This window comes from Merops nubicus, unplaced genomic scaffold (assembly GCF_000691845.1).
Source record: "Merops nubicus isolate BGI_N331 unplaced genomic scaffold, ASM69184v1 scaffold21266, whole genome shotgun sequence".
NCBI classification, from domain to species: Eukaryota; Metazoa; Chordata; class Aves; order Coraciiformes; family Meropidae; genus Merops; species Merops nubicus.
Window position 1 is genome coordinate 4816 of NW_008613215.1, and position 14679 is coordinate 19494.

At 40.5% G+C, this 14679-nt stretch overlaps 1 protein-coding gene across 1 annotated transcript in view; it reads left to right on the forward strand.

The window, feature by feature from the left end:
• Window positions 1-210: 210 nt before the first annotated feature.
• The window catches only part of LOC103774437 (histone acetyltransferase KAT2B), a gene marked incomplete at its 5' end in the record, with an annotated part of 28650 nt that continues 14181 nt past the window's right edge, over window positions 211-14679 (forward strand). Inside the window, 8 exons of the mRNA XM_008941842.1 lie at window positions 211-356; window positions 855-944; window positions 2691-2872; window positions 5241-5432; window positions 7951-8057; window positions 9824-9949; window positions 11146-11282; window positions 12637-12845. Of these exons, the coding sequence (XP_008940090.1) occupies window positions 211-356; window positions 855-944; window positions 2691-2872; window positions 5241-5432; window positions 7951-8057; window positions 9824-9949; window positions 11146-11282; window positions 12637-12845 (1189 nt within the window). The remainder of the gene's footprint in view (window positions 357-854; window positions 945-2690; window positions 2873-5240; window positions 5433-7950; window positions 8058-9823; window positions 9950-11145; window positions 11283-12636; window positions 12846-14679) is intronic.

Below are 14679 nucleotides of genomic sequence, written 5' to 3' on the forward strand. Positions count from 1 at the left end.
AATTGCCATCGCTGGACTACCTTCACAGATTGCTCCAATATGACACACATTTCAGTTACCTCCGATCAGATGTTCTGTTTAAACAGGTGTCATACCAAACAAGATCAATGCCGTTACCATTATGGCTTAGTTTGAGATATCCTGGGGAATACTTGAGCTATTGGTTCTGTCAGTAGGCTTTTTACAGGTTTGGATTTTTGTTTTGTTTAGCTGCTCATGTTTCTCACCTGGAGAATGTGTCTGAAGAAGAAATGAATAGGCTTCTGGGGATTGTTTTGGATGTGGAATATCTGTTCACCTGTGTCCACAAAGAAGAAGATGCAGACACCAAGCAAGTTTATTTCTACCTGTTCAAAGTAAGCTGAACTCGTGTAATATCTTCTCACGTTTTTCACTCTCACACATAAGCCAATTTCACTGCTCCTCATGCATGTATTGACTATCTGCTGAGACTTTTTCTCTAGAGTGGTGCTCTAGTGGCTAACCATGGGCTAGACCTTCTGGTACTTGCAGTGCACCCAATTGTTCTCCAAAAGTCATCCAACTAATTGAGGAGCTGATCATGAGACCCATCTATAAACTCGGCGACCTGCAAGCCTTACCCTCTTCACTCACACATTGGGAAATTCAGTTGACATAAATGCTAATTTAGCTGCCTACATTTGCTCAGAGGAGCCTCTTGCATGCATTTCAAAGAAGGTGAATTCACAGTGAAGATCAGTAGCTATAAATTTTGATGACTAAACCAGCAGATACAGAGCCAGGAGATTTTCAGTACTGTTTGCAGTAGGTTGTGCACCTGTGACTTCCATGCAAATATGCTAATTTTTTTTAAAAATGTATATTTTTAACAGCTTTTGAGGAAGTGCATTTTACATATGGGAAAACCTGTAGTAGAAGGATCTTTGGAAAGTCCCCCATTTGAGAAACCTAGCATTGAACAGGTAAACAGTCAAAATGTGGGTTTGGTCTGTTGTTTTGTTTTGGGCTTTTTTAAATTTTTTTTTTTTTAAATTTTTTTTATTTCTTTGGTGAGGTTTTTGGGGTTTGGTTTGGTTGGGGTCTTGTGTTCATTTTTTTTTTAGACATAGGCACTGGTTTTGAAAACATGGCATTTTAGGGAGTTTGTAGATGTTTTTGTGTATTACTTAGAGCAAAGTAGGAGACTTCTGATGCTTCTCCTTTAGTGTTGGTACAATAGTTATATTATTTGACTTCTCTCATTGTTCATCTTAGGCTTTAGTGGAAGTTACTTTTTCTATGGTTTTAGAGAATGAAATTAAAATGCTGCTTTTATGTGTGGCATTCTAATCTTTCTTTGTTTCAAGTGTTGAAAAATGCTATTGAAGTTTTGAAATCCAATATTAAATGACACTTTTCTTCTGTAAATCAATGCAAATGTTACAATCCAATTCAGTGAGATCATACTCTTCTCTTTCAGAGGGTACACAATAAAAAACAAAGCCAAACCCAAAGAATAACTGAGGCTTTTGTAACTCTCAATGGATGAAGAACATATGACAATTCAGATTTTGGTTAAGCAAGCTCCTGAGAATGCACTTCTGGCACACAAGTGGGCTGATTAGCTCCAGTGAGACTATGCAGAGGCTCACATACCTCACTGAAACAGGAGCTCTGTGTTTTCCCATCAGTGGATGAATGGATGTTCTATTGTTAAACAGAGTATTTTGAGTGTGAAGACTGTTATATGCATTAATTGTTTCCTTGCAACTCTCAATTCTTAAAATTTAGGAAAACAAAACCATTTTATTGCTGAATATCTGCAAAGTCTTTACCTTGAGTCCTTTAGTTTGAGTATGAACAAAGAATAAGTGTATGCGATCTCCATACACTCCTAGACTATAACATATACTATTAAAAACGTTTTGTACAATGTAATTTTTTGTCACATTCTTCATAATGTTCAGTTTGCTTAAGAAATTAAAGCATAAAGATGAAAGGGTAATTTTTCTTACAGTTTATTTTGAAATTTTCCCTTAAAATAGAATATTTTTAGTTCTATTTTTAGCAGTTCAGCAATTCAATTACACAAAAGTATTTGCTAAGCAACAGTATTATAATTCATTTATAGTATATATGTATTGCAGCACTTTTAGTCACACATTTTAACTATCTTCAGCGGTTTTTTTTAAAGTGGACAGTGTACAAAGTGTAATGAGGGGTCACACTTGTGAAATGACTGGCACTTGTTGAAGAAATAATATGATGTATAGACACAAACTTAACTAGAAGTCCACAAGCCATAGTCTACTGTTGGGAAGTAGTTGGAGAGGTTTACAGGTGATGCCTAATTTACAGAGGAAATAAATCATGTGTTGTGTTTACTAGCAAAATTGTGCATGTGTGAGCATATAGAATAAAGACTAGTAGAGTGTTCTATGACAAAGGTTTTTACTTAGAGAGGCAGGGAAAAAGAAATATATTTCCTTCTTTGCCTTTACATCAGCTGCTGGAGGTAGATAGAATTAAAAAAATCTTGAAGTAACTGCTGCTGTGCACAGGGGAACCAGCCTGTGGCAGCTACACTAGTAGCTGAACAAAGAATTCATGGGATCTGGGATTTATTTTCTTTCCCATGTAATGCAAGTTCAAGCTTAATAAACATAAATGTTTGAGGACAGTCCTACAAAAATTATGGCTAATATTGAAACATTTTCTTCTGTCTTAAGGGTGTGAATAATTTTGTGCAGTACAAATTTAGCCACTTACCCTCGAAGGAAAGGCAAACGATAGTGGAACTGGCTAAAATGTTTCTGAACCGCATTAACTACTGGCACCTGGAGACACCTTCTCAGCGAAGACTAAGGTCACCCAATGATGATATTGCAGGGTATAAGGTGAATTACACCAGGTAATGCTGCTTTTGCTTACTACAAGTCTTGCACATGCACTTTTGAGGAGTACAGCAGTATCTGTGCACCACAGGTGCACCTTGCGAATTTTTGCAGTCATGGTGTTTATATGAAAGCCTGATGATTTCAGTGAGACTCTATCAGAGTTTCCCATGCACCCTTGTGTGTTTAGAGGTGTGCTTTATCGGCCAGGAACAGGCAGTAGAGGTCATGAACATCTGCATCTAACAACGCTTTTGCATGTCCTGTGTTTGCAAAGTTGCTCTTGGTCTTCTCAAGATATGAGGCTCATGTAAGATCCTTGTTTCATGTACTAAGATTCAGGCAATTTGTTATTCAACTTAAAAAGAAAAGAAAGAAGATAAAACGTTTTAAAGTGTCACAGTTTGAAACCAAATCATAGAAGATTTGGAAAATTATAATAATTTTGTAAGTGTTTGAATGCTAAGTAGGAAATCGATATTATTAGGTTCCTTAAAATGATAGGTCTTGTTATGACCCTTTTATATGATGTCAGAATTCAAAGGAATAACTTGGTCACTGAGGGAAGAAGAGCTAGGAAAAAAAGCCAAGACCCTTAATTTTGCTTTTCCCTGGGAAAAAGTAACAATAGTGCAAGCCCTTTTTCAGTTAGCCCAGGGACAGCAGTTACCGTTCCTGCCCGTGCAGGCGACAGTTAACGTACGGCCTGTGAGCAGGGCCAGCGGTTGGCCAAGGTCCCTGTCAGCAGCCTCTTCCCAGCAATCCACAGGGACAGTTTTCCGGGCTGAGGATGAGCACGGCCTTCTGCCTGCTTTTCTAGGGGCCTTTCCTCTGAAAGACTTCACCTCCATGAGGGAGAACAGCAGACTCTGCTGCGAGTTGAAACTGTGGCTGCGGACAGTCTGCTGTTGAGACAGCAGGCTCTGCTCTATCTGTGTCCAACTGGGATGCTCTCAGGTGACCTGTCACCTCAAATAACTACCTGGTGTAGAGAATGGTTACTAATAATCCATGTGGCTCCTAGAAACATATTTGGTGTGTCTTTGACCTGCATTTGTTTGTGATACAGATGTTAGGTAGCCAGGGTTGGGTGGAGTCAACTATTATATGGAATCAGTAATTGGCATTCTTTCTGTCTGGTGACTTTTGTTATTAATAATTTTGTCACTTGTGGTTTCTCAAGCCTTCCTGCCCACAGTCCCTAAGATTCCTTGTACCTCCTCTGTGCATCTGATCTAACCTGTCATTGTAAGTTTCTTACCTCCGTGGCGTTCGGGGCACTGCTCAGGCTGCTGAAGAAGCTGCAGTGTGCCATGGGTGCACCTCCTGAATTCTTGCAGTCACTGACTTCATTTGAAAATTCAATCATTTGAGTGAAACTGTATCAGAAATTCACACACATGCCTGTGTTTTGAGAGGCGTGCTTTATCAGCCAAGAGCAGGGAGTAGAGGTCTGGGAACAGCTGTATCTCACAACAGTTTTGCAACTCTCGTGTTTGCAAAGATTAAGATACAAGCCTTGGGGAAAGCATTTTGAGACATGCTGTTCTTTGGGTCTGAATAAGAAAACTCGTGCAGTATCCAGTACAGTCTGTTTGCATCCCATTCTTAACATTTTCAATGTTGGAGCTTTCATAATGGTTGTGATCTGATTCTGCTAAAGCTACAGCTATCACTGGCTGTTCACCTACACAAAGATACTGAAATCTTGTTTATAAAACTAACAGATACTGTGGCCTACACATCTAGTGTGCTCCTGATTTACCTCTTCAGTACCATGATCACTTTTCCAAGAAGAGTAACAACATGCTTTATTTTCATATGTACTTCTTAAGGCAAAACTTACTTTGGAGGGAGTTACTGGTAAATGAAAGAGTATCAAATCAGTGTGGAAGAAGCCAGATGGTCAGAGACAAGGGTGGGAGCTCAGTTGGATTGAGGTGGAGCTAGTAAAAAGTGTTACCCCTTTTGCATCTCTCTGGGAAAATGTAGAAGTTTAAAGAGGGGAAAATGAGCCAGGCTAAGGGTGTTTGGAGCTGCAGGCAGGAGACGTGAGAGGCAGAATGAATGAGCTGCGGAGAGAATCCCTGATACCAACACAAGTTTTATGTGATCTGTGATTATTTTCTCCAACAAGAGTGTTTTGTGGAAACTAGACTGCAGAGAAAAGAATATATACAGACTTAAAAGTACTTGGCTGTCATTTCTTAAAAAAAAAACCTGGGCACTGTAAATGCTGCTTAACTCTGTCTGGATTTGATGTGGAGCTGATTTATACAGCCATATAGCTCTCAGCTGCATTATAAATTACATGGGTAGTTGTTTTATTGCACTAATTCATATGCTAGATGGTGATAATCATCTGGCTTTTTTTCCTCTTTACAGGTGGCTTTGTTATTGCAACGTCCCTCAGTTCTGTGACAGTCTACCTCGATATGAAACCACCCAGGTTTTTGGTAGGACATTGCTTCGCTCTGTTTTTACCGTAATGAGACGGCAGTTGCTGGAGCAGGCCAGGCAAGAAAAAGACAAGCTTCCTCAAGAGAAACGAACACTAATCCTCACCCATTTTCCAAAGTAAGGGGTCGCAGTGTGCCTGCATTCAGGGTTAACCAGTAGCATGCAGCTTTGGCATGGAAATAGAAAAAGTCACCTGCAGCTTAAAATAATTCCTCCTTTTATTCAGTAAGAAGTAGATGCTGCAGCTTTCTTTTCTGCCATAGCTTGAACTAGTGTTTGTTACGTACACAGCCACTTGTTTTGCTTTGTCCTAGGGCTTTACTTTATGGAAGGGATTATTCATCTTGGTGGGGGATTGTGCTTGTTGCCTGTTAGCAGGTACTGTTGATCATTTACTTTCTTTTTCTGTAGTCCTTGGAAACACCAGAAGGCCAGATCTCATAAAACATTTTGCTGGTTTCTGCTTTTATGATGGAGAAGTAAAAAAGGGAGTGTTGTGCTGGGGTTTATGTACACCTAGGAAGTCTAGTTTATTTCAACGTTGTAATAGGGAACAAGGTATTCACCCCACCCCCAGAAGGCATGTTCATTTGACAACAAAAAGAGTAGTCAGTATAAAGCTGCATCAGGGAATCCTAAACTCATTTGATTTCATATTGGTTACCTGTTACAGTACTTGAATACTGATGATGGTTTCTCACAATTTACAACAATTACATGTTAGGGTATGTGAGAGAATGATTTGTCTTAAAACATGCTCAACTTTGACAATACTTAATTTCAGCATTTTACTGGTAGTTAAGGGTGGTGTTGACAGGATCGTTCATTGTATGCTCCCTTTTAAAACAGTATATCACTTCAAAAATATTCGTATTTTGTGAGGATGGCTTAGCTCTCTAGCCCATATTTTAAAAGTCTGTCGATCCTAACAAAGGAACTGAACCTATAGGAGAGCCAGTGGCACTAATACTGTGCAAGCTGCTGTCTGGGGCTAGAGTTGGGTTATTGCTCAGAGGAATGAAAAACAACCTGAGCTTTCCAAAGCTGGGTAGAACCAGGATTTGTTGCTCCTACTATTAATAGTGCCATTTACCACTTTGAAGTATGTAAACTGTCTCTGGGGTAGACTGTTATGGATACAGGAATGTTTGTGTGTAGCTGGGAATTGGGTCATGATCTGGCCCTGAAATAGGTATAAAAAAGGATTTAACAGCACACTGACACAAGCAGCAGTTTTGCAGAGGAAGGAGGTGTGCATGTGACCCTATACATTGCCTGTGCAGCCTAGATAAGTAGTTTGAAAAAAATTATTATTCACTGCTGTTCATTTTAATATTCTGCTGTGGAAAAAAAAAAAAGAAACAGAAGCAGTATTTGCAGTGGGAAATAGGAATAGCGTTTTAAATCTTTTATGGGCTGTACTTACCTGGAGCATTTGTCTCTGCTGATGTTATGCAGAGTGATCCCTGCAGAGGAGCTGCAGAGCTGGTGTCTGGCCTCGATGTGGGGCTCCCAGATGCCCTGGCCCCTCCTTCCTGGGCAAAGGGAGCACCCCCAGGTTGTGTCTGTATGTACCGAGGAAATAGTCACCAAGGAGTCTGCACACAGAGCTGCTGTGCTGCCTGTAAATGTAGTCTGGGAAAAAGCTTAATTTGTGCTTCTGCTCCATCACAGACAATCAAGTAGCTGTTACAAACTTTTTAGCCATTATCAGCTGTATAGATAGCAGCACACCACCCATTGCCGTGCTTAGGTGTAAATGTCCTATATATAAAATACAAGAGTAGGACTTGATCCTGGAAATCCTTATCTTGTTCAAGAAAGCCTTACTCAACAGTTCTGTTGGTTTCAGCTGGACAGTTTCTATACATATAGATAACGCTAGACAGTAAAAATCTGCCTTGTCAACTTCTGGTCTGAAAACCCTTTTGTGCAACACAGGATAAGCAGCTATCTTGCTTCTGCAAGGGAGTTGATGTATTAGCCCTGTGAAGGCAAGTGTGCTGGATAGTCCAATCTGTGAAATTTTTCTCACACATAATACTAAGAGAGGTTTAAAATCATGCTGTATCTCTAAGTGTACCAAAATAAGATTAGAAATAATGTTACACAAGCATGAACAAGCAATTAAATGTTACAGTAGGACACTTAAAGGAATGAAAGTATCTTCCTGAGAGAGTATCTTCCTAGTAACAGATTTTATAAATCTGTAAGAGGCAGAAAGCACATGCATCTGCAAAACAGTGGTTTGTCAAAATAGATATATTTTGCCATCATTGTGTAATATGATTACCTTGGCATCTCTCACATAGCTTTCTTATTAGTACACAGTTGTGTTCTGTAAAAGTAGTTTGTAACTGTTTCTGCATTTGCAAATAAGATAAATATTGCTTATACTCAAAGATAAATTTTCTTAGGCAAAAGCACTCTACAGAATTAGCATACTTAATGTCTGCTCTGCATTTTGTGTGTGTGTGTGTTTGGCTTTTCTAAAAAGGAATTGGCCAACAGCATTTCTTTTTTACTGAATCAGTAAATATTCTTAAATTAAAAATAAAAAAGTTGCAAATACGTACTCTGAAGAATGGCCTGTTTTGAATGATCCTGTTAATATTTCACCTCCTTTTCTGTCTAGGTTTCTGTCGATGCTGGAAGAAGAAGTGTACAGCCAGAATTCTCCCATTTGGGATCAGGATTTTATGATGTCTAGTTCCCGAACTGGCCAGCTGGGAATCCAGACAGGTAATTTGTATTTAGTGATGTGTTAGGGAACACCTGAATATAAAGATGAACCTGTACACGTGATGGGTTCTAAGGAGCGAGACCTAGATATGCAGTTATACAAATAGCCTGTACTGAAGTCAGTCTGCCTCGAGTAAACACAGATGTCTGACTTTCTAGTGCTTCCTCATATGAAGATCCTATTTTCATGATGAAAGTCAGCTAATTGAATGTGCCAGTGGAGCAGGCTGAGTGCTGAGACCAATCATCTGAGTAGTTAAAGTGGCACAAGTGCACTCAACGCGGGCAAGTGAGAATGATCAGTGGGCAAATGGCTGCAGCGGGTCACCTGCTAGACAGTGGTCCTGTTGCATGAGGACCTATGCCAGTCCTCTGTCTCTCTAGCAGTGGGGAATTAGGGATGTTCCACTTGAGATCTCATTGTCTTTGCACAAATACCTTTGATTTCCTTGTGTGTTCTTTTTTTTTTTTTTTTTAGTAGCTTTTCCTTGCTTTGTTACTTACTCAAGTGTCTCATTGGCTATTCTGCAGCTTTATTCACTTTTCTTCAGTTAGGGTCCTTGGGTGTAAGTCATCTGTAAAATTGCAGAGAGACGTTGATGGTGGTTTTCTTTCCACTTCTATTCCTTCCTGCTCAAAAGTGTGTAAATTCCATTTATGCAGCTCAGGGTTTGACTTCAATTTCCAAGTATTTAATTCGATATTTTGTAACAATTCAGTACTTGGAAACAATTGTTGATATCAGTTGACAAAACCTTCATATCAGCGCTTTATCTGATAGCAAATTTCTTGGAGTAGGAGGGTAATTCTACTGTGACAGATACAGGCATTTTTTTTTGGTGAGAAATTCCTGGTCCGCACCATGTAATAGTAAATTATGCCTTAGGTACAGGTTCACTGAAACTCTAAAATCATGTTGCTCTCAGAGTTCATTCGGTCGTGTATGTTTCTGCAGTGCTTCATTTTAATGTACACCTTTTAAGCACTGGATTCTTGCCATGAATACAGTACAAAAGAGCTGTTGCTGGTGATGACACCAGGATAAAGGCATGCAATGAGAAAGATTGCAGGTGTCCAGGCTATGAGGTGTCACCTCAAACCTCCATTCTGCCTGCCAGAAGTCCTGACACAAATGAAGACTGAATGATTTGGGATAAGTGTTTTGTTTTGTTTTGTTTTGTTTTGTTTTGTTTTGTTTAAAGGCAAAACAAAACAAAACCAAAACAAAAAAAAACCCACACCACATTAGAGAGAGAGATATTAGTTTGTAGCCTTTAAAAATAATAGTTTTTTCCTCTTAACTGGCAACAGCTTCTCCCTTTATTGAGTTTGATTTGTCCAACCAGTCTTTGAACACTGTTAAAGTGGACAGCTGAAGCAGAATGATGAGATTTTGCTATTCAGTAGACCCTTACAAAAAGCCTTTTCATGAAGCTGAATGCCAGCAGGTTTGGCAGGTATGTGAAGGAAGTTTGTTTTCTTAGCTTGTGCTCAGCACTGCAGAATAATCAAGCCTGATATTTGTAATGTCTGTCATCCAGCAGAAATATAGGCCATCATTAGGTGGAAGTTTAGAAAAACATGTTGAGATAAAGCTTTAATCCTCTACTTGTGAACTGGCGGCATTGCTCTGTTGCACAATGTTGGCTGTTACTTCTCAGGTGGTGGGTGTGAAGTTGGGTCCATCGTTGTAACAGTCATGGAATGAGAACTGTAATGGGTTCCATGTCTGCATTTTATTGATTTTGTCTTTTATGCCACTGCAGTTATTAATCCTCCTCCTGTTGCAAGATCAGTTTCATACACTGCAAGTCCTTCATCTCTGGAACAACCCAACAGTGGTAATATGAGTCCTGCTTGCAAAGTTTCTTCTGCCCTTGACCCAAACCTAGGTAAAGGAGAGGGGGACTTGCTTTTTGGCTTCTGTCAATGTTATCAATAGTTGCAGTATGTGGTGGCCATTGCCTTCGCTCTGCAATAGGGACTTTGAGGTGTTATGCTAAAAGATAATAGTAACATAGTAACTATACATACTAACTTTTTCTTCAATGTGCTAATGTTTACCTAACAGAAATGGCAACTCTATTTGAGAAAAAATTGTTTAAACTAAAGTCAGGAAAGGTCTACTGGTGCCAGAGGTGGTTGAAAAACACTTTACTTTGAGTGCATTATTATGAGCCTTCAAAAAAGGTTACACTTAAATAAGAGTAGACAGGGCTGTTGCATTTTTTGTTTGTTTTAGTTATTTCAAAGTACTGAAATTGCATATTTTTGAGCAATAAAAAAAAGCAGAAACATGCCAGCCAGGTTAAATTTAAAACCTCAATGAGGTCAGGAAAAAAAAAGGTTTTGGGAAAAAAAGTTGTTGAATGCATAAGTTATCCTGATGAATCCTTTTTCAAACACCTTAGGATTAATGAGCCTGTCAAGAGAGTTTGTAGGTCAGAGAGATGATCATGAGCTTATGCAAAGTAAGTCTTCAAGAATGTAGAAAAATATTAATCAATTTTTAGCCCCAGTGTTCACTACAGAGGAACTTAAGGTAGCTCTTAAGCTACAGCTTTCTTTGAGGGACGAGTTGGAAAATGGTCTTGAAAGAGGGAATGAGTAGAAGATTTTTTTTTTTTCATTGCAGATCAGCAAAATGAGTAGTTAGTACTAGAAAGATTTTTTTTTTTTTGAGAGTTTGGAAAGAAATAGAGAATTGACAAACTAAGTTGTGCAGCTGAGCTGTCATTGGAATTGCACTTGGCACTACAGAATTGAAACACCACAGATACAAAACTAATCTTTTAGGGGGTTCTAAGAGAATTCAGGAGACTGTCAATTTTAAGTTTCCTATTTCAGGAATAGGAAGAAATAGAAGAAACAGTAATAAGCTGATTTAAGAATGGAATAAATGAATGTGTGAGCAATGTGATGCACAGAAATTCAGTGTGCCTTTTGTAGAACTCATAACTTGCACATATCTGTGAAGGGATTAAAAAAAAACACCCAAAATTAAAGAATATAACAGAAGTCCTGCACTTCATAGTGCTATTCTGTGACAGCTGGGTTGTTTCTAATTTATCCTGGTTTTGTTTTGTAGGGGAAAAGAGAAAAAATAATGAACCCTATTCTCTGGAGGATTCCAAAAGACCAAGGGTGGTAGGAGATATTCCTATTGAGTTAATCAATGAAGTAATGTCAACAATTACAGATCCTGCAGCAATGCTTGGGCCAGAGGTGAGAAATACATCCACTTGGTGTTGCAACAGGTCTGTTTGTAAATGGCCTTTTTTTAATAAATGTTCCACATGAATAGAGCATGGTAAGTTAAGACTCCACGAAACTCATATGCTGTCAATAAGAAGAATAGTGAGGAAAAAGTATTGAAGAAATTCATCATTAACATGAAGAATAGTTCTACCTTTTTTTTTTTTTTCACTATTGTGTACTGTTTGCAAAGAGATTTGGAAAGCAGTGATAATAAAAAGGTAGATCCCAGGTTATTTTGCAAGGTACTTTAGCTACAGAACAGCTCCAGAGTTGGGGTTCAAATATTGCAGCAGAATAAAAAAAATCTCAAGTTAAAACCTGTGCCTAGTGCAGAAGGGCTGATTGAAACAGTTATTTGATCTGTCTTCCACAGTTGCTCTTTTTTTCTGCTGGAAGAGAAAAACAAACAAAATTGCAGATTTGTACCATGTAGAGAATTGCACACTTTTTTTTTGGCTGCCTTTTCCTCCTTCTGTTCCCTTCGCCAAGCTGTGTTTTGCCAGCAGCTCTCGTTTGCCAAGGTTTAGCTAGAGACTGCTGAATATTTGGAACCACCTACGTTTCTTACTCAAACTATATACTGTGACTGATGGCTCTGCATATTACAAATGCTGTGCCAGTCTGGCACAGACTGGGGCTGGCAGGGACTAGAAACCTAGCAGCCAAATTTTCCTCTAAAAAGTAAACAGTATGTGCAGGCAGAGGTGTTTTGGCATTGTAAAATGATCTTGAAAAAAAAAAAGAGTGAAATAAATCGTCTGTATTAATTTCATCTCCATTCAAATATTTGGATGTGACTGCTAGATATGTAACAGCAAAATCAGGAGGAATTAAAATGTTATTTTTAGGCTTTTATGATAGTGGCATAGGTAGTGGAGAGCACTGCTAAAATGAAAAAATATGACTTGGTCTGCACCACCCTTAAAATATGTGATTTGCAGTATGTCTTGGTGAATCCACTACTTTTGTCCAGGGTGGCTAGACTGAAGAAAACATGAAGAATTAGTGGCATAAGCTTCAACTGGATGAGTGCTGTTCCCTGACAGATGTTAGAACTTGTTGAGTTGTAACCATCACTGTTGTTACCTCATCTTTACTAAAAGAAATTTGAACAAGCTTGTGTACACGGTAATGTAGACTTATATCCAACTTATTTCACAGCGTCACTTCGACTAAAAAAAAAAAAAATCATCATTGTCAGGTCTATTTTTGTAAAAAGATGGCTTGGAAAAAAAGAGGTTTTGTTTGTTCATTAGAGCTGTTCTGTCAGAGGATGTGAAATCCCCTGAATGTGATTTTGTTCCTCTCTTGTGTGGCACAGACCAACTTCCTCTCGGCGCATTCTGCCCGGGATGAGGCAGCGAGGCTGGAGGAGCGCAGGGGGGTGATCGAATTCCATGTGGTTGGCAACTCCCTGAACCAGAAGCCCAACAAGAAGATCATGATGTGGCTGGTTGGTTTGCAGAACGTGTTTTCCCATCAGCTGCCTCGAATGCCAAAGGAGTACATCACACGCTTGGTCTTTGATCCGTGAGTACCACTGGGGAGGAGTTTGGCAGGTGAGACAGAAGAGCCTGATGCTGCCTGATGCAGGCAGTGGTGAAGGAAGGAAGGAGCAAGGTGACATGGCATGGAGAGCAGCTCTGCCTCTGCTAGCCTTTTCCCATCTTTCCAAGCCCCTGTAACTCTTGGACAATCTAATTGAATTGTACCCAAATACTATCTCAGTAGATGTATTAATGACAAGTGGCTTCTTGTTGTGGGACTGTGGTGGGTTGACTCTGGCTGGATACCAGGTGCCCACCAACACTACTCTATCTGTCCTCTCCTCAGCTAATCAGGGGAGAGAAAATAAAACAAAAGGCCCGTGGGTCGAGACAAAGAGAGGGAGAGAGCACTCACCACTTACTGTCACAGTCAAAACAGACTCAACCTGGAGAAAGCTAATGTAATGTGTTGCAAATCAAGTCAGAGTCAGATAATGAGAAAATAAAGACTAAACCTTAAAATACCTGCCCCCCTGCCCCCTTCTTCACAGGCTTAACTTTACTCTGGAACTCTACAGCTCCTCCCCTGCAGCAGCACGGGGTGACCGGCAGTGGGGCCGGCTGGCTCTGGCCCTGTCAGACACAGGGGAAGCTTCTGCAGCTCCTCACAGGACCCGCCCGAGTGGCCCCCCCACTACCAAAACCTCCCCCTGCAAACCCAATACAGGGACCTGGCTCTGCAGGGAAGGCTCCTACCTATCCTGTACTTTAGAATGTTAGAACTGAAAGCCAGAAAAGAGTTATGGTGCTTGCAAGTGGTTTCCAGACCCCTAGTAACTTGCAGGCTGCTCCATCCTCTGAGCAGATCATGAACCAAATGTTTTTCAGTGAGGAGAACTTGTGGGATTTATGAAGAACAGCAGCATTTAAACAGCATGGGAGAAATTACTCCTTGGCAATACTCCCTTGGTGTCAGCAAATGCTGCTGCTGGTTCTGTGCTATTGCCAAAGCACAAACAGCCCAGTCCTGGGGACTGTTGTACAGGACTTTGGTCTCCAGGCAGAGGAGACTGGTCTTGGGGCCTTCTCCTGGGTTCTTCAGAGGGTAACAGCACTCATGTCATGTCACCAGTCCAGACTCTTTTATCTCTGCTACGTGGATGTGAGCACCACTCGGGAGTTTGGTACTCCAGGATCTTGTCTGAGTTTTGGAGCCTGAGCGGCACTGTGATCTCAAGCAGGGGCTACTGGTTGAGGAGGCCAGGCTTCTTCATAACCAAACATCAAAGCAAAATTCCGAAATAGTGGTGTCCAGCCATGGCCTTCTCCTGTGTTTCTTTCTTGGAATCATAGAATGGTTGAAAAGGACCTTAAGGATCATCTAGTCCCGATCCCGCTGCCATGGGCAGGACCGTCTCTCACTAGACCAGGCTGCACAAGGCCCCATCCAACCTGAACATCCACTTTACATCCACTGATGTAAAATCCACAACTTCCCTGGGCAGCCTGTTCCAATGTCTTACCGCCCTCCTGGTGAAGAACATCTTTCTTATGTCTAATCTGAAACAACCTTCTTCCCGTTTGAAGCCATTAGCCCTCGTCCTACCACTACAAGCCCTTGTGAAATGTCCCTCCCCAGCTTTCTTGTAGGCCCCCTCCAGATCCTGGAAGGCTGCAGTAAGGTCTCCCCAGAGCCTTCTCTTCTCCAGGCTGAACAACCCCCACTTCTCAGCTTGTGCTCATAGAAGAGGTGCTCCAGCCCTCTGATCATCTCTGTGGCCCTGCTCTGGACCAGCTCCAACAGGTCCATGTCTTTCTTGTGTTGGGGGCTCCAGAGCTGGACACAATACTCCAGGTGGGGTCTTAGGAGAGCAGAG